At 46.4% G+C, this 20,678-nt stretch overlaps 1 protein-coding gene across 3 annotated transcripts; it reads right to left on the bottom strand.

The window, feature by feature from the left end:
* Positions 1–476: 476 nt before the first annotated feature.
* Positions 477–6,852, bottom strand: LOC125539250 (U-box domain-containing protein 57-like). 3 transcript variants are annotated; one of them, XM_048702658.1, is made up of 12 exons: positions 6,649–6,852; positions 6,376–6,498; positions 5,001–5,123; positions 4,057–4,131; positions 3,843–3,931; positions 3,635–3,743; positions 3,474–3,542; positions 3,178–3,294; positions 2,258–2,345; positions 1,914–2,152; positions 1,106–1,849; positions 477–868 (listed from the first exon to the last, which is right to left on the bottom strand). In XM_048702658.1, exons 1-12 carry the CDS (start codon positions 6,673–6,675, stop codon positions 671–673), a joined length of 2,001 nt encoding a protein of 666 aa, XP_048558615.1. In that variant the 5' UTR covers positions 6,676–6,852; the 3' UTR covers positions 477–670. The 3 variants fall into 3 exon arrangements, with proteins under 3 accessions (XP_048558615.1, XP_048558617.1, XP_048558618.1); XM_048702660.1 differs by lacking the exons at positions 6,376–6,498; positions 6,649–6,852 and adding an exon at positions 4,735–4,912; XM_048702661.1 differs by lacking the exons at positions 6,376–6,498; positions 6,649–6,852 and adding an exon at positions 4,765–4,912.
* Positions 6,853–20,678: the final 13,826 nt, after the last annotated feature.

The raw sequence follows: 20,678 nt of genomic DNA, 5'->3' as shown, positions 1-20,678 counted from the left end.
GCAAAGAAGTCAAAAGATGCTCAAACTTTTTAGCAACAGATATGATTAGTGTTATATACTCGTGTAAATTCGCTAAGGAATGACTTTCATGGTTCGTGGGCGAAAAAAATAATTAACACTACATACAAGTTACCATTCACACTTTTTGTCCTCTTTTTTTTCAAAAGTCTACTGGAGATTTTCATTGGCAAAACTTTTCATACGAGAAAAACAGAAAGTCAAATTTGTTGCCAATTTTTTTTATTTTTTTATTTTTCCGCAATTATTAATTTAGTTTTTCATAGCAGGTGCATATGCACCTGACAGCCAAGGGGTATTTTCCATAGCTGGCAAAGCATTAAAAGTGTAAAACCCTAGACGAAGGCAAGTCATATACTCCCTCCGTCCCATATTTGTCGCTGAAATATAGGACGGAGGGGGTACTAGATTGCCAAACAAGGTATAACTGCAAAACATTGCAGAGTAAGATTAGCAGATTGCGAATTCCAAACGGAATTAATTAGTAGATTTTCAACATAACAAGATCAATCCTTGGTTCGTCATGCTACAGATTGTGAACATAACAAGATCGACTAGAGGTAAACTGGTCGCGAATGTACAGGATACCTACGCAGCAAGTTATACATATACATATAGCCCTATTGCCCTAATGTCGTCAGAAGATTGAGGTTCAGGAACCTGGCTGCCTCTGCTGTTCATGGTACTCCTGGATGGAAGAGAGGACGGCGCGATTTGGGACGAGATCACGATTTGCTAGCGGCAAGTTCGTCATCGGAGACCTGTTGTTCCCGCCATCAAACCAGCGCCTTATGGCTTCTGCTTCGTAAGTGAATCCATCAGATGCCACTTGAGGATCCTTCATAATATCCTGAAATGTACAGGTTTACCACCCGGCGGTCATTAGGCAGGGAATCTTTTAGACATGCATTATAACCACTCCAAGAAACGAAGGGCAAAATATGTTATTAACTGGCCCCTGGCAGCCTTCAAAATTTTGTTGTCTAACCTGTTCCACATCAATAAGAAAATTCCTATCCTAGTATAAAAACATATCCCCAGACCCCAAGCTATTGGAAATGATAGAAATGCTGACAAAAGTTATTACCATGCGAATTGGACAAATCAAGTGGCCAGGCGCGGAACTTCCTGTAACTGCCGATTGGACATATGGCCATGGGGCTGCAGGAGGCTTCCTGATAAGGGGCTCAACAACTGGCCATACCTTTGTTAAGAGATCAGGTCGCTTTTCCCTCGTCATTTCCACACAGCTAAGACCAATGACGGCTAACTGCTTGGCTTGTACATAAGGCCAGTTCCCTGCTGATTTATCAATCAGCGTGTGCAAGCTATTATTCTCCAATGCTTCTGAAACTTTCTTTGCAATAGTCAAGGGAGGCAATCCAGTCAAGAGACACAGGATGATAACACCCAGAGAGTAGACATCAGAAAGGGGTGTGAGCTCTCCGGTGGTGAGGAACTCCGGGTCCAGGTATGGCAACCTGGCTGTCAGAGCTGGTTGGTGGTTGCCGGGCTGGAGAAACAGGGTTAACATACCAAAGTTGCAGATCTTGCTTCTGAAGTTGGCGTCGGCAAATATGTTACAAGGACGTAGATCGCCATGGACCAAAGCATGAGGCTCACGCGAATGCAGGAACAGCAGCGCAGAACAAATCTCACCGATGATCTGTGTGCGGATCTGCCACGAGAGAGGTGTAGAGCCATTAGCACAAACAATGTGATCTTGGAGGTTTCCGTTTGGCAACCACTCGTACACAAGAGCTGAAACTTCAGAACATTTTCCAATGCAGTTGACAATGCTTGGATGTCTGCCTTGACGAAGAATAGAAACCTGTGATGACCTTATGTTAGTAACAGAATCAGCTAAGTGATACATTAATACAGGCATAGGCTACCTCTTGTTGAAATAAAATATCAGATCTGGATAGCTTGATAGCTACTGTAGTATCGTGTATAATGCCTTTATATACACGTCCATATTCGGTGTCTCCAACCTTACACAGGTCACTGAAGTTCTCCGTTGCTTGCAGCAAATTTGTGATGGGAAACTCGAGGAAAATCTGAGGATTCTGATCCTGCAGCTCATTCAGCTGTCGTACCGCATTGTCTCGCTCACGTTTAAATCGCTGGCATTCTGCATTGCATTGGTGTATCTTATATGTTGCTGCTACAAATTTATAGTGTACTTTTAAACAATGGAGAATGAGAAGTTAGACAAGTTCTTGGTTAGTAGAACTACCCATGTTTGCCTTCTCTGTTTGAAGGTCAGACTGATGTTTTAACCTAGCAACCTCCTCTTCCAGAGCTAATATCTTCCTTTGCTCCCCCTACATGTAATTCTTGTCATTACGTAAACGGCACCTTGCTAGTTGCACAAACTACAAAATACAAGGAACTGCAAGGAATACATAAACGTTGGCACATATAGAGGCAAATCAGATGCCAGCATCATGACATCAATAACAGCAACAAAAAGCATATGTTTGTTCCTCCAAACCCATACTCAACTGTTTACAAAAATAAAACTTGGGAAAAGCTGAAAATAACAACAGAATCAACGATCAGCTTGGCATGAATCATAAAAGGGGAACGAGGGGCAGATATAGTAGGGGTAGATGTTCACATGAGTATATTTGCTTTTCAAACTACCGACGAAATACCGATACGACGATAAGGAAACAGGGACATGGGATACAGCAATTCTAGAAACAGCAATTCAGCGATACGGCGACTATACAAATAATTAATAAAATGTACATAGTGTCAAAAAAGGTCCTAGATTATGGGATGGAGGGAGTATGTAATAAGGATAAACAAAAAAAATGAGATGTGAGATGACATCAAAATATTGCCCCATTAATAAAGACAGTAACAACAGCAGGTAGCAGCAGCCATTTTTTTTCAACATTGCCAGCAGCAACTCAGGAGGCGTATAAAAGAAGCAGCAACAGCACATCAGCAGCAGCCATGTAAAAAAAATGTCGTCAGTCGTGACTCAGACAAATCCAAGAGCCAAACTAGAAAATATACTACGTGATGATGGTATTGCCGAAATAAGGATCCAAGAGAGAAACCTAAAAAAGAAGACGAAAAATATAATCATGCCACCAATAGCAGTGAGCTAGAATTTAAGTCTTCAGAGATGGGAAAGTAAAGCACCGGAACAACTGCCTTCAAATCATGAATACGCTTGAAGAATATTTCAACAGAAGGGTATGCATGGTGGCTCAAAGACTTCGAGCTTTTCTGGTAGCAAATGATATCCCCATGCCCAATCTGCAAGAAGAAAAGGACCAAGAAAGTGTTTAAAAGGGCATGGAAATGTGAAGACGCTTGCACGAAATACATACCTGTTTTTTTTTTGAAAGGTCACTGGGGGAGAGGTTCCCCGACCTGAATTTTTCATTTTAAAACGCCCTCAGTTGCAGATATTTACAGCAGAGACAGAGACGAACCTGGCTTTCTGAAAATGTAATATTGGCATCTATGGCTTCACACATGGCAGAAGGTTCGAATTTGATTTCCTGCATATTAAAATGAGAAAACATAAAATGTGGTGGTGAAAAACTGCATTTCAGATCAGTAGTGGCAAGATTGCAGTAAAGCAAAACCTGACCTCATATAATTCCATTTCCTCATCTGCACAAAAACCAGCTAGACTTCTTAGTTTCGGAAGAATATCTGAAGGCCTTGATGAAGCTTTTACAAACAGCATTCCAATATATCTGTGAGCCTCATTCAGAGAACAGAGTATAAATTAAAGATCTCAACTGATAAACAAAAAAGAACAAGAGAGTTTTAACTTCTAAGTAAAAGGTACTGACCGTATCTGCGTTTGTTCTGGGTCATAAAGCTTTAAAAACACTAATCCATCATCGTTGCTCAGATTTTGTGGGGAAGAATCATTGAGCACCTACAAGGAGCCAATAGCGAGAGAATTTAAATAAATAAGCCGTTGGATTGAACAAGAAGGGTCCTTTTTACAGACATCCACAAAGGTAAATATAAATATGTTCAAGTTCAGGTTTCAGGATCAACCTCCAAAAACAGCTTCACACCATCAGGATTCAGGAACAAGAAGGTCCTTGACAATAGTTTATGAAGGCTAGTCATCTGCAAGAGTAATTATTTGTAATTATCCTTTCATATAAGGCATCATTGGTTGCCTAGGTTGCATGAGATAGACAAGCTAGCACAGACTACAACTACAAGGTACGGCGCTGATTGGTTGCGTGTACTTCATAAGTGCGCCAGGCTAGCTCAAACCCTGAGGGGATCCCTTATTCTTGCTGCAGTGGAACTAAAGAAGGCTAATTTGAGTTTCTCCATCATGCAGCATTAGAATTGTGCTAAACTCATGATTAGTTTAGTAATTATTGTGTATTAACTATGAAACATTTGTAAGCATGAATTAAGATATAGTAAGATTATTAGCCATAACATAAACATTGGCTGTGAATTCTTAATTCTGACTAGCAGGATCTTATCCCTTAAATGGGTGGTTACGCTAGGATGCCCTATAACAGCTTGGTTATGGGTCAGAGGACCTAGGCAATGGCGCTCGCCCTCATCTAAGCACTGGCGGGTGCTCCTAAACAATAATATAGGAAGATACTAGAGAATGTAGTATATTTCTTTCTTCGCACAATAGGATATGGATGATAAGATGCTAAAAAATAGAATACACCCATAGATAAGATAAGAAAAAAGACCAACCAGGGAGCAGGGACTAGCTCCTGATGTCACCTTTTTGTAATAAGAAAATAAGCCAGGCATCCTTAAACGAAGTGGGCTGAGTGCAAGCTCGCATAGCCACAGCGACACCCAATTTCCAATAGATAATAAGATGATAACAACCAAACTAACTAGACACAAACGGGCTACTCCCAAAGTTCTGCCAAGAAGAATTGTATCAAGAACCAGTAAGAACATAAGTTGTCTAAAACGGCAACCAGAACGTAGCATGAAGAATGCCTTCTTACAGATAGATTGTTTTCTTCGGTAGAGAATGGCCTAACAGGACGCCATGTCCCGTTTTGCCTTTTACAAAACAACCAGAGGCGCTGAAATTGAGATGGGATGCTGAACTCTACTGCAATTTCCTCCTGTGAACAACTTAACCAATTAATACTGAAGTCATTATGAACCATCAGAAACAATACGATGGAAAGGAACATATTTGTCTGCTTGCACAAGATATATCTATAAACAACATAAAAATAGAAACTCGTCATTCAATCTTACAATTGATGGAAAATAGAAAACCTTGCTGATCATCTGGAATTCTTCAGCTAAAACATTTGGGGTAGAAATTTCTTAGCAAATTTAATGATACTAGTAATCATGTACGTGAAATGCACGTCAATATTAGGCAATATATCAATTGCATTGCACACTTATGTTTGGCAGCAGGTTGATATTTGGTAGAATATAATTAATTGGTAGCATTGGCGCTGATATCAGGTATGCTATTAATTAGGGGAGGATGCTAACCTTGTTTGCACTAAACACATGGACGGGTGAGATGTGCTGGATCTCCGCAACTCGCTCTTTTCATATTCAGTTTAGAAGCATAGAAGTATAGATATAGATAGAATGGACCATACATACTAAAAACTATAAATGCAGCTTGAGCTCCATAGCCCCCTTTCTCTGTTATACTAAGAGAAGATGCTGAGGGGGATGATCATGTGGCACATTTTGTTTTTTGGAGTTGAGCTAGGTGAGATGAAGACAAGTTTAGGAAGCCCCAGCCTAGAGATTCAAGTTGAGGGAGTCAAGTGAGGAACTTGTGATAGTTTAGGGGGTTCTAATGCAGTTTTCTCTTTGCAATAAGGTACACCAATGCAGAGTGATGAAAGCCAATCTCTATATAGCTCTGTTAAATAACATGCAACAAGTCTACGACCACTCAAACCTGTTATACTCCATACTTCATTGAAGAAGGGGTGAAGTGGAAAATTTGTACAGCGACTCATGATTTCCACAATAGACTTACATTAAAAAAAGGGGTTAGCACATCTAGATGTGCTTTAGCAAAACTGTTAAAAAAATCACATGAAAATGGCCTATTACTTAACAACAGAATACAACATAGCACACACCCAGAAGCAGAGATGCTAAAATGCTTGCAGGAGAGGACTAAATGAGAGATCCTCTACCTGCTCAGCACAAAAAATTGCTACGGGCTAAGGCAAGGCCTAACTTCTCCTAAACTAAAAGCCTCGTTACCTCAGCTCCTTGAAGTCTTACGGATAGATCTGTTAAAAAGTACAAAATCCTATAGACCAAATTTAGGGTTTAAGCTTTTTAGTGAAACAGTGGTCCTTCTAGTAGTTGAATAAGGCAAGGTGGTACCTTCAATCGGGACATAGTCGTGTTATCCGGGATCTGGAAAGCCCTCACCCTGTCGAAGTCGACGAGATCAAAATAGAAGCCATCGTTTCCAATGTGTGAGGACAAATCTTCTTCCCTCGCCACCTGGGGAAAAGCGGGCAAAGAAACCTCAAATTAGATCGGAAGCTGGTCATCATAGATCCCTGCACCGCTGCCTCGGATCAAATATTCATCGGCGTAGAAGTTGCGGCAGGAAATTGACAAAAAAAACTTCAGAAGAGGGGGATTGCGGACCTTTATGCTGATAGCCCGAGGTGGCATCGCCGCCACGGAGCGGCGAGAAGGAGATGCCGAACTTCGCTCGCCGCGGACAGCTCCCCCTCGAAGTTGTGCGAGGCAGCAGCGCCGGCGTATGCAGTCACCGTGGAGGTTTAACGGGGTGTTTGCGGTTTTCTCTTGTGTGGAGCCCGCAATTTTTTTCCGCTCTCCCACGCCCTTAATTGCCCACCAGCCCTTTATTCCCACACCGGCCATCTTCCAAGCCTTGAAGCGTGGGACCCGCGCAGGTCAGAGCAGCATTCAGCTCGGCGACCGTCTACCTAAGCACACAGCACAAAAGGAAGCTGCCGCTTCAGCTCCCTTTTCAAACTTCTTTTACGAAAATAATTCAGATCTGTTACTCCCTAATTTCCGGTTTAAAGGGCTCGTCTAAAAAAAAATTAGATTTACATTATATTAGAGCAACTCCAACGGGACGATCCAAACGGACGCACGCTTTGTTCGCTTTTCATCCATTTGGGTCGACTAGGCGGACATGTGCGTCCGCTTTTTGATTTGGATCTGCTGGTGCGCCCAACAGAGGCATATCCATTTTCACCCACGTGGCCGAAACAAAGTTAATAAAGTATAATTATACATAAGGTTGGTCGTAATGGAAAGTATCATATACTAGTATCATGCATATGATACTAGGCCTTCTTTGATTTGTAGGATTTTTGTAGGAATTATATAGGATAGGATTTGCAAAGGAAAAATTCTTTTGAAGCCCTTTGGTTTGTAGGAATGAATTCCTATTCCTATGTAGGAATCAATCCTTCACGTTTTGGAGAAAAAAAAACATTAGTCTAGACTCAATGAAAAAAATCATATCCTATGCACCAAATGGCATCTCTTTCTCTATAAGAATTGACATGCATATCATTTCACTTCCTATGATTTTCCTATTCCTATAAAATTCTTATCCTATGAACCAAAGAAGGCCCTAGTGTATGATACTACATCCGTAGTGCATAGTATCATAGATGACTTCATTTATTAGCATGTATGACACATAGTAGCAGAATATTTAATATGATACTCAACTCTCTCTTTCTTCATTTAATTCTATGTCACCTCATAAAATTTGCCTAGTTGGCATGCATGATACTACCTATGATACTCCCATTACAACTAGCCTAAAATGGCCGGTCAACCGTCGGCCAAAGTCCACTTGAACATAACTACACATTAAAAAAAAACTCTAAATGCCCGCATGTTGCTCTAGTGGACCGCCTTGCCCTTGCCCTTGCCGTCGTCGTCGTTGCCGCCAGTGAGGTCAATGAAGACAGGAAGCGTCCAACCCAACCAAACGCTGCTTGATAGGTCGCCAGGGCAGCCTCTTCCGACGTCTGCTGCGGTGGCGAACGCACGCTCCTCATGTTCCTCAAGCCGCAATGCCTCCTCGTCGCGACGCAGCTACTGCTCCCGGCGCATCTGCTGCTCGCCGTCGGCCTCCTCCTCGGTGAGCCAATGCGCCTTCCAGCACTCAAGGTGGGTTGCCTCCTCTTCCAGCGTGGAGACGTAGTAGCAGGGAGGCGCGCTCACCCACTCGCGAAGCTGGCCGGTCCACAAATAGGACTCCTCAAGCCAAGTGGGGGCGGCGGAGACCGCTTCCGCGTGGTCATTGGCTCGCGCTTCGGCTCCGGCTCGGCCTTGGGCTCGACGAGGGGCGGCACCAGTGGCGGTGGCGGGACGAACATGGGCGTATGGACGGAGTCCCCTGCTGCGGACAAGGCAAGGGCATGCTCCAGCCCATCCCAACAGACGTCCTCCTTGAGCCGGCTCGCCTTCAGCGCGTGCTGCACGGCCTCCTCGAGGGCGGCTTGGTACTCCGCCTCCGCCTCCTCATCTTCCGGCAATACCCGCGGGGGCGGCAGTGGAACGTGGTGGTCGATGTGGGGGCCGCGGCGGCACTCCTCCTCATGCTCTAGCGCAAACTGATGTCGCTTGAAACTACGTCGGTATTTCCCCAAAGAGGAAGGGATGATGCAGCACAGCGGCGGTAGGTATTTTCCTCAGATATGAAACCAAGGTTATCGAACTAGTAGGAGAACCAAGCAACACAACGTAAACAGCCCCTGCACACAAATAACAACCACTCGCAACCCGACGTGTTAAAGGGGTTGTCAATCCCTTTCGGGTAACGGCGCCAAAAATGGCACGTGGACGGGGAAAAATTGTAAATATTGATAGACCGAACGCCAAATAAAATAAATTGCAGCAAGGTATTTTTGGGTTTTTTGGTTTAATAGATCTGAAAATAAAAGCAAATAAAAAGGTAGATCGCAAAGGCAAATATATGAGAAAGAAGACCCGGGGGTCGTAGGTTTCACTAGTGGCTTCTCTCGAGAAAAATAGTAAACGGTGGGTAAACAAATTACTGTTGGGCAATTGATACAACCTCAAATAATTATGACGATATCCAGGCAATGATCATTACATAGGCATCACATCCAAGATTAGTAGACCGACTCCTGCCTGTATCTACTACTATTACTCCACACATCGACCACTGTCCAGCATGCATCTAGTGTATTAAGTTCATGGGAAAACGAAGTAATGCAATAAGAACGATGACATGATGTAGACAAGATCCGTTTATCTATGGCGGTAGATATAGATCCCACCTTTTTATCCTTAATAGCAACGATACATACGTGTCGGTTCCCTCTCTGTCACTGGGATCAAGCACCGTAAGATCGAACCCACTACCGGGCACCTCTTCCCATTGCAAGATAAATAGATCAAGTTGGCCAAACAAAACCCAAATATCGGAGAAGAGATACGAAGCTATAAGAGATCATGCATAAAAGAGATCAAAGAAACTCAAATACTTTCATGGATATAAAATGATAGATCTGATCATAAACTCAAAGTTCATCGATCCCAACAAACACACCGCAAAAGAGTTACATCATATGGATCTCCAAGAGATCATTATATTGAGAATCAAGAGAGAGAGAGATGAAGCCGTCTAGCTACTCACTACGGACCCGAAGGTCTACAAAGAACTACTCACGCATCATCGGAGAGGCACCAATGGAAGTGGTGAACCCCTCCGTGATGGTGTTTAGATTGGATCTGGTGGTTCTGGACTCTGCGGCGGCTGGATGAATATTTCGTCGACTCCCCTAGGGTTTGGGGAATATTTGGGTATTTATAGAGCAAAGAGGCGGTCCGGGGGCACCCGAGGTGGGCCCTGGTGGGTTGTCCCCTCCTCGGGACTCCCCCCAGGTGCTACCAGGGCCCAATATCTTCCTTCTGGTCCATAAAAAATCTCCGTAAAGTTTCGTGGCATTTGGACTCCGTTTGATATTGATTTTTTGCGATGTAAAAAATATGGAAAAACAACAACTAGCACTTGGCACTATGTCAATAGGTTAGTACCAAAAAATGATATAAAAATGATTATAAAACATCCAAGATTGATAATAAAACAGCATGGAACAATCAAAAATTACAGATACGTTGGAGACGTATCAGCATCCCCAAGCTTAACTCCTACTCGTCCTCTAGTAGGTAAGTGATAAAAACAAATTTTTTGATGTGGAGTGATGTTCATCATGTCATATCATATTCTTTTCTTTATAGCATAGACATTTGGAATTTTATGTGACTCAAAGCAATAGTCTAGTTTTGACATAATAATTTAGATACTCAAGCATATCAACAAGCAACCATGTCTTTCAAAATGTCAACGCTAAAATAAGTTATCCCTATCCCATCATGCTCAAACATTGATCCATTCATCAAACACACTCGAATATTAACTACACCCAATACTTAAGCACGATCATATTGCCTCCTAGTTGGTGCTTTTATAAGAGAAGATGGAGACTCAAAATAAAAATTACATAAAGTAAAAGATAGGCCCTTCGTAGAGGGAAGTAGAGATTTGTAGAGGTGCCAGAGCTCAAAGCGAAAAACTTAGAGATAAAAAACATTTTGGGAGGTGTATCCATCCCACCAACGAAAATGACTTAGAGTTCCCAATACTTTCCATGCATAAATATATCATAGGCGGTTCCCAAACAGAAAATAAAGTTTATTCCTTTTTCCACCATAACTTTCACTTTCCATGGCTAGCCGTATCCACGGTTGCCCTCTGATAGCCCACAAGTATAGGGGATCGCAATAGTTTTCGAGGGTAGAGTATTTGAGGGAGTCCTGGATTAGGGGGTCTCCGGACAGCCGGACTATATCCTTTGGCCGGACTTTTGGACTATGAAGATACAAGATTGAAGACTTCGTCTCGTGTCCGGATAGGACTCTACTTGGCGTGGAAGGCAAGCTAGGCAATGCGGATATGTATATCTCCTCCTTTGTAACCGACCTTGTGTAACCCTAACCCTATCCGGTGTCTATATAAACCGGAGGGTTGTAATATAAACCGGAGGGTTTTAGTCCGTAGGACAACATACAATCATACCATAGGCTAGCTTCTAGGGTTTAGCCTCTCCGATCTCGTGGTAGATCAACTCTTGTAACTCATATCATCAAGAATAATCAAGCAGGACGTAGGGTTTTACCTCCATCAAGAGGGCCCGAACCTGGGTAAAACATCGTGTCCCCTGCCTCCTGTTACCATCCGCCTTAGACGCACAGTTCGGGACCCCCTACCCGAGATCCGCCGGTTTTGACACCGACATTGGTGCTTTCATTGAGAGTTCCTCTGTGTCGTCGCCGTTAGGCTTGATGGCTCCTACTATCATCGATAGCGATGCAGTCCAGGGTGAGACTTTTCTCCCCGGACAGATCTTTGTGTTCGGCGGCTTCGCACTGCGGGCCAACTCGCTTGGCCATCTGGAGCAGATCGAAAGTTACGCCCCTGGCCACCAGGTCAGGTTTGGAAGCTTAAACTACACGGCCGATATCCGCGGAGACTTGATCTTCGACGGATTCGAGCCCCTGCCTTGTGCGCGCGGTCACGATGAGTACGATTTAGCTCTACCATCGGACAGTGTTCGAGAAATCGCACCGGCAGCCGCTCCGACCTCAATTCGGAGCCAGTTGCGCCATCCATGGATGGGTGGATAGACCCTGTCACGGAGGTCGTATCCTCAGCGGCGGTCGAGCCGAATATCGACCTTACCCTTCACGAGAGCCGTGTTGCCAAACTGCCGGATCCTTCTCCGGCCACGGACTCCGAACCGCCTGCGCCCGTTCCTGTCGAATCCGATTGGGCGCCGATCATGGAGTTTACCTCCGGAGATATTTTTCAGCACTTGCCCTTTGGCGACATACTGAACTCATTAAGGTGTCTCTCCTTGTCAGGAGAGTCCTGGCCGAACTACGTCCGGCAGGATTGGGATGCGGATGATGAAGAAATTCGCCGCCCACCCACCACCCACTTAGTAGCCACTGTCGATGACTTAACCGACATGCTCGACTTCGACTCCGAAGACATCGACGGTATGGATGACGATGCGGGAGGCGAAGAGGAACCACTGCCCATAGGGCACTGGACGCCTACTTGATCACATGACGTATACATGGTGGACACACCCAAAGAAAATAACGACGAGGAACGGAAGGACGCGGCGAAGGGTGGTTCCCTCAAGAAGCAGTCAAAGCGGCGGCGTAAACGTTGCTCCAAATCCCGCCTCGGCAGAAATAACAATCATATAGACCCAGCGTTAGAGCAGGGTGAACCATTGCCCAACCACGGCAACACGGAAAATCAAGCCGAACAACCCAACCCCGTCGAAGATAACAGTCCGGACGACATCACACCGGACAGGCGCCAGGAGCAACATAATGCCCACCAAAGGCTTGTTGCCACGGCGAGGAGTCTGAAAAAACAGAAGCAAAGGCTCAAGGCTGCACAAGACACATTCAAAATCAAATGAGTGAAGTACTTAACATTGCAGCGAAGTACGATAGTAATCGCCACACCAAGAGCTATCCGAAGCGAAAGTTGCTACCTGAATTTGATGAGGAGGCCTTAGATCCTCCACAATTAAAAAATAAAACGGCCATCCGGTCGGATAGACGACCTCATAGCCAACATAAAGCGGCAAACGACGCCGCACATAAACCAGTACGCGATCCGCGTAAGGGCTCGCATCAAAAGGACGGCACAACCAGATCCATCTATGGACCATGCAGGCGCGCTCCAACATACAATGCAACACAACAAACATCCGAACACCAGGGTACGCCCAAATACAGGGGTGTCGCACACCCTCTATGTTTCACCGACGAGGTGTTGGACCATGAATTTCCAGAGGGATTCAAACCGTAAACATCGAGGCGTACGACGGAACAACAGACCCGTCTGGATTGAGGACTACATCCTCCATATCCATATGGCTCGAGGAGATGATCTCCACGCCATCAAGTACTTACCCCTCAAGCTCAAAGGGCCAGCTCGGCACTGGCTTAAAAGCCTCCCCGAAAACTCCATCGGAAGCTGGGAAGAGCTCGAAGACGCCTTTCGGGCAAATTTTCAAGGGACATATGTCCGACCACCGGATGCAGACGATTTAAGTCATATAACTCAACAGCCCGGTGAGTCAGCCCGAAAACTTTGGAACAGGTTCCTCACTAAAAAGAACCAAATAGTTGACTGTCCGGACGCCGAAGCCTTAGCAGCTTTCAAGCATAGCGTTCGAGACGAATGGCTTGCCAGACACCTCGGTCAAGAAAAGCCGAGAACAATGGCAGCATTAACAAGCCTCATGACCCGTTTTTGCGCGGGCGAGGACAGCTGGTTAGCCCGATGCAGCACCAGCGACCCAAGTACATCCGAAGTCAGGGATGGAAATGGGAAATCACGACGGCAGCAAGAATAAGCGCCGGAATAAAGAAGACAGCCCGAAGAGCACGGCGGTAAACGCCGGATTTAGAAGCTCTCGGCCAGGGCAGCAGAAGCCGCCCTCCAAAGGCAACAGAGACGATTGTCCAGCCTAAACAAAATTCTGGACCAAATATGTCAGATCCATAGCACCCCGGATAAACCTGCAAATCATACCCACAGAGAATGTTGGGTCTTCAAACAGTCCGGCAAGCTCAACGCCGAACACAAGGGGCAGGATACACCAAGTGAAGACGAGGACGAGCCTCGCAAGCAAAGCATAGGGGAACAGAAGAAATTCCCACCAGAAGTCAAAACAGTCAACGTGTTACACGTGATAAAAGGGAGAAACAAAGCGGCACCTTTAGAGGAACATGCCCCAGGGCCTATCACCGCGGAGCTCCGCCACTGGTCGTCCCAACCGATCACCTTCGACCATCGGGATTACTCGGCAAGTATCCGGCATGCAGGATGGGCTGCCTTGGTATTAGATCCAATAATTGACGGATACCACTTCACCCGAGTCCTGATGGACGGCGGCAGCAGTTTAAATCTGATATATCAGGACACAGTCCGCAAAATGGGGATAGACCCAACAAAAATTTCGCCGCAGCAATGCTACCTTTAAAGGAGTAACGCCAGGCCCGGAGGCTCACTGCAGGGGCTCCCTGCTACTAGAGGTTATATTCGGCTTCCCCGATAACTTCCGCAGCGAAAATTTAACTTTCCACGTCGCTCCGTTCCAAAGTGGCTATCAAGCACTACTCGGACGCGAAGCTTTCGCTCGCTTTAACGCAATACCGCATTACGCTTCCCTCAAGCTCAAGATGCCCGGTCCACGCGGCATCATTACAGTAAATGGAAATATTGAGCGCTCCTTGCGCGCCGAAGACGGTGCGGCCGCCTTGGCCGCCGCACACTAAACGGCCTCACCAACTCAAGCATTTGACAGGTCGTTAAGACCACGGACACGGCTAGACGAGTCCGGCTCAGCTATATGTAATTAATACAGGTTTGATGGCTATACCCCTATTACAATACAAGGGGCTCAACGCGCGAGCAAAAGTGGCAATAAGGCTCACCTTTACTCATTTTCAACTATATATTGTTTATTTAGTATAACTTAACTTTTGCACGGCAACTTTTCAATTAAGTTCCTCTCTTTTTCAGATGACCATCGTGCTACACCCGTCCAGGATGACGACAACGGAGACACAGGCGCAGACGTGCAGCAGGGACCCGTTCCAAGGATTCTTTGTAGATTAAGACCCTGCGTAAACCTTTTTTACTGTCTCTTGTTGATTTACATCCCTCGGATTCTCAGTACAACCGAGAAGGATGCTGACGTCTTGGCATGTGGCCACGCCAGAATAATGCACGTACCTGGACACCAGGGGCTTATTACAAAGGCTGTTTAGACCCGGTTTACATCATAAAGACCGAATACCTTAGGGAGTGTTCGGCGTCGCGAGTTTGGCCTTATATGCATCAGCTCCGAATCATGTCTTTGGTCAAATGTTGGGTTTGCCCGGCTCCTGTGTTTTGCTGCCTTACGTTCCGCTCTATCGGCTAAGGCGGCACCAGGAGAACTACTGCGATTGTGCCCTGGTTCATCCAGACGAGCACCTCAGTAGAGAAAGCTGAAAACTAACTGTCATGATATAGCGTGAGACTGGTCAACCACTCGATGACTTATTGGAATCTTCGGGATTCCTCCGCATTAACGAAGGGCCGTTTCCCGGCCAGGCATGTACGCACCCCGAATCCGGATGAGTGCGGAGCCATCAGGGGCTATATAGTAGCCTCACTGTCAAACTCCTATGGCTAAGTGAAAGTGTTAAAGCATTATAGTCTGGTTGCCTAGTTCGCTGCGCTATCACCTCCTTAATAGGACCAAGATGTTGGATTAAGTGTGAATACGCGTCCTCTGCGAACACCCCCGCATTATATGCGTGGGGGCTGAAGCCGACAACTGCAATCTTTTAGGTTATATACTAGGTTATATACAGGTATACATAAACGGCCGCACAGGAGGCATCACAATACTTTCGGGCAGAAGTATAAATACAACCTTGATAAATTTAATAAAATGCTGTTTTTACAATGGGAATACATGTCACTCAAACATAAAATTCGTCGAGCACTGGGCCTCTATCGAACGAGCGCCCTCAAGAACTTCTTCAAAATAGTGCTCGGCAGCCACTCGGCCTATGGCCGAACCCTGCGACGCGACAGTGGTGGCATCCATCTCCGCCCAATATGTCTTGACACGGGCAAGGGCCATCCGCGAGCCTTCTATGCACACCGACCTCTTCATCGCATTAATGCGTGGCACCGCACCAAGGAACTGCTGCACCAAGCTAAAATAGTTGTTTGGCTTTGGCCTTTCCTGCCGCAGATGATCCACGACAGACCTCATGGCGAGTCCGGACAATCTATTGAGTTCGGCCCATTCGGCAAGCTGATCGATCAATGGAAGCGGACGCTCTGGAACGTTAAATTGCGACCAGAATAGCTTGTCCACTTCATGATCTGTCTGATCTCGGAAGTATTCGGCCGCATCAACAGCGCTCGCCGCTAAATCCAGATATGCGTCGGCCGAACTCCACAGCCGATCCAGAGGGGCATACCGCGGATCGCCAAACTTCCTCCGCAGCATAAAGGGCTTCCCAGCCACAATGTCCCCGGCTTCATGCAGTTCCTCCTTCTTTGCTCTCATTGCAGAGCGGGTGTCTTTGGTCGCCATTGTGGCCTTTTCGAGGTTCGTAGCCTTCGCCCGGCTTTCTTCTTCAAAAAACTTCCAGCGGTCGGCAGCGTCTTTTAACTTCACAACCATTTTGGCCATTTTCTCTTTGCTCTCGCTATGTGCGGCCTTCTCGGCTCTCAACTCTTTGGACGCCTTCAAAGCGGCCACATTACTATTCCTTGCTTGCTCCTTGGCTTGGGCAAGCTCCGCCTGCAGGGCCTCCACGGTGGCAGCTCCATCTGCAGTCAAAACATATTAAAGATACTGGCATCACGCTGCTCTTACTATGTGACATTCACTATAAACATCACCTACCCTGTGCCTCGTCAAGCCGCTTGTTAACAAGCTCGATGTCGGCATCCACCGCATCCAGTCGCCGCTTTAGTTCGGCAACCCCATTAGTCCGGCTAGCCACCGGAGCTTCAGACACTTGCACATAAAGGTGGTCTGGTTATTACCTGGGACTACGATCCTTTGTTCGCTGCCGTTTTCGATGACAACCAGAGTCTCAGCGGCTACTATCTACACAGGGCACGCCTAAAAATGTGCGGTACTACCACAAATGCATATCATTTCACGTACTTCAAAGCCTGTCAGTAGACTCATAAAGGCTTCATGCAACCGCTTTCGGCGGACGATATCCTTTCAATCACCGTACCCATCAATGTACGGTGCTCTTCTGAGATAGTGGCTCGCCCTAGCAGATCCCTTAGTGCGTCCGACCGCATACCAGACGGTGCCGGATTCTTTTGTTTGCTCTCTTCAAGAGCCGGATACTGGGGACTTCGGGCGACCATAGGATTATCTTCAGGCCTCATCGGATCCGGGGTGACCCTCCGCGATGACACTTCAAGGTCGCCCGCTTCTTGAGCTGGGGAGTCCATGGGAGGCGTTTCGCTCTCCATCATCTCCGGAAGAAGATCTCCCGAAGACGAGCTCTGTTGAGAAGGGCTCAGATCCGAACTGCAAGATAAATGCTTCGGTTATTTTTCTCAGAAGTAAGGTAGTATATCTTCGCTATTAAGTACCTTTTGATTACTTACAGCTCGTTAGAGGGCTGATCCCCGCATGGACTTTGTGCGGCAAGAGCACCCTTCGAGGCAGGACCCTCTGGTGGAGTTTTCTTCTCCTGTTTGGAGACCTTGATTTCCGGATCTTCAGAGGTAGTCCTCTTCCTCCCCCAGGACGATGAAACGTCAGATTCTTCCCCTTGGTTATCCTCCCTCACGGAGGCGCTCGTTCCCTCGGTTGGAATAGGTAGCGGTGGAGGCCCGCTTTTGCCCCCTTTATTCCCCCCTTCGTCTTCCCTTGAGGGCACCGGACAAGGTGCTGGCTCGAGCATCTTTTCCAGCACCAGATTGTCCAAGCCTTCAGGAAGGGGAGCCGAACACCGGATCATCTTCGCCTTTTTTATCCAGTCCTGGTCAAAAGAGCGATTCTTCAGAATGATGTCATGATAAAAGAAAGCCAGTGTGTTCAACTAGAGGATTACTTACTTGGGCCGCGGTGCGGTTGCTGCTCAGGCCCACGTCCTCGGTGGTGTCCGAACACTCTATTTGGGGTCCGAATAACGACTTGTACATCTCCTCGTGCGTTAGGCCAAGGAAATTCTGAATAGCGTGCGGTCCTTCTGGGTTGAATTCCCACAAGCGGAGGGGCCGGCGTTTGCAAGGCTGGACTCGACGAACCAGCATAACTTGCACTACCATAATAAAACTGAAATCTCCCTCGAAGAGATCTCGGATGCGGCTCTGCAGTGTGGGCACATCCTTGGCTGGACCCCAGCTCAGCCCCCTGCTGATCCATGACATCAGTTGTGGTGGAGGGCCCGAGCGAAAGGTGAGGGAAGCTACCCACTTGGCACTTCTGGGAGCGGTGACGTAGAACCATTCCCGTTGCCATAATTCGGACACCTCTGGAAAGGAACCCTTTGGCCATGGAACTCCAGCGATCTTGCTTATTAATGCACCTCTGCACGCTGCATGCTGCCCCTCGACCGTCTTCGGCTTCACATCAAAGGTCTTGAGCCACAGGCCGAAGTGAGGTATAATGCGGAGGAAGGCCTCACATACGACAATGAATGCCGAGATGTGGAGAAAGGAATCCGGGGCTAGATCGTGGAAATCAAGCCCATAATAGAACATGAAACCCCTAACGAAGGGATCCAGAGTGAGGCCTAGCCCTCGGAGGAAGTGGGAGATGAACACGACGTCTTCATTGGGTTCAGGAGTAGGGACGACCTGCCCTCGGGCAGGCAGCCAATGCGAAACTTCGGCGGTCAAGTATCTTGCCTCCCACAACTTCTTGATATCCTCTTCCGTGGCGGAGGAGGGCATCCACCGGCCCTGGAGGCTGGATCCGGACATGATTGAAGGTCTGAAGCACCTGACTTGGACTTTGGGTGTTAGAACTCGAGGCGGGGGAAGGATTCGATTGAGCACAGGAGGAAAAAACTAAAAGCCTTGTCCCTTTATAAAGAGGGTGAATATCAAGCGTCCTCCTCGTGGCCGTTTGGGACTTGCCTAAAATCTAGGAGTCCTAGGCACGGCAGGGTTACCCACACCCATATTGATGAGAATCCCGTAATAAGGGGGACATGATCTCTGCTTTGACAAGACGTGTCAAGAAACTGCCTCGCGTTATGTGCAGGGTTGGTTAAAGAAAAACGGTTCGGATAATCACCGAGCCATGGCATGATGTCATGTTGCCAAAACGTGTCAGTAGATTAGATTTGTGGAAATATTATTCTCTCTATGGTGGTATGTGGAATTTATTTTGCAGGGTTGGACACTATCCTTTTATTCAAACTCTTCTGTGGTGTATCCGGAGGAGGAACCCGCCTTGCAATGCCGAAAGCAACACTGCGCGCCGGACTCATCGTCATTGAAGCCTGGTTCAGGGGCTACTGAGGGAGTCCTGGATTAGGGGGTCTCCGGACAGGCAGATTATATCCTTTGGCCGGACTGTTGGACTATGAAGATAGAAGATTGAAGACTTCGTCTTGTGTTCGAATAGGACTCTACTTGGCGTGGAAGGCAAGCTAGGCAATACTGATATGTATATCTCCTCCTTTGTAACCGACCTTGTGTAACCCTAGCCCCCTCCGGTGTCTATATAAACCGGAGGGTTTTAGTCCGTAGGACAACATACAATCATACCATAGGCTAGCTTCTAGGGTTTAGCCTCTCCGATCTCGTGGTAGATCAACTCTTGTAATACTCATATCATCAAGAATAAATCAAGCAGGACGTAGGGTTTTACCTCCATCAAGAGGGCCCGAACCTAGGTAAAACATCGTGTCCCCTGCCTCCTGTTACCATCCACCTTAGACGCACAGTTCGGGACCCCCTACCCGAGATCCGCCGGTTTTGACACCGACAGTATTCAACCCAAATTTATTGATTCGACACAAGGGGAGCCAAAGAATATTCTCAAGTATTAGCAGCTGAGTTGTCAATTCAACCACACCTGGAAACTTAATATCTACAGCAAAGTGTTTAGTAGCAAAGTAATATGATAGTACTGGTAACGGTAGCAAAAGGTAACGGTAGTAAAAGTAATGTTTTTGGTATTTTGTAGTGATGATAGCAATGACAACGGAAAAGTAAATAAGCGAAGAACAATATACGGAAAGCTCGTAGGCAATGGATCAGTGGTGGAGAATTATGCCGGATGCGGTTCATCATGTAACAGTCATAACCTAGGGTGACACAGAACTAGCTCCAGTTCATCAATGTAATGTAGGCATGTATTTCGAATATAGTCATACGTGCTTATGGAAAAGAACTTGCATGACATCTTTTGTCCTACCCTCCCGTGGCAGCGGGGTCCTTACGGAAACTAAGGGATATTAAGGCCTCCTTTTAATGGAGTACCAGAACAAAGCATTAACACATAGTGAATACATGAACTCCTCAAACTACGGTCATCACCGGTAAGTATCCCGATTATTGCCACTTCGGGGTTAACGGATCATAACACATAATAGGTGACTATAGACTTCCAAGATAGGATCAAGAACTCTCATATATTGATGAAAACATAATAGGTTCAGATCTAAAATCATGGCACTCGGGCCCTAGTGACAAGCATTAAGCATAGGAAAGTCATAGCAACATCAATCTCATAACATAGTGGATACTAGGGATCAAACCCTAACAAAACTAACTCAATTACATGATAGATCCCATCCAACCCATCACCGTCCAGCAAGCCTACGATGGAATTACTCATGCACGGCGGTGAGCATCATGAAATTGGTGATGGAGGATGGTTGATGATGACGATGGCGACGGATTCCCCTCTCCGGAGCCCCGAACGGACTCCAGATCAGCCCTCCCGAGAGGTTTTAGGGCTTGGCGGCGGCTCTGTATTGTAAAACGCGATGAATTCTTGTCTCTGATTTTTTTCTCCCCGAAACACAATATATAGAGTTGGAGTTGGAGTTGGAGGAACTCCAGTGGG

The sequence above is a fragment of the Triticum urartu genome, chromosome 2, assembly GCF_003073215.2.
Source record: "Triticum urartu cultivar G1812 chromosome 2, Tu2.1, whole genome shotgun sequence".
Classification (NCBI taxonomy): domain Eukaryota; kingdom Viridiplantae; phylum Streptophyta; class Magnoliopsida; order Poales; family Poaceae; genus Triticum; species Triticum urartu.
Note: the sequence above shows the minus strand (reverse complement) of the source record. Positions and strands in the feature narration are given on the sequence as shown.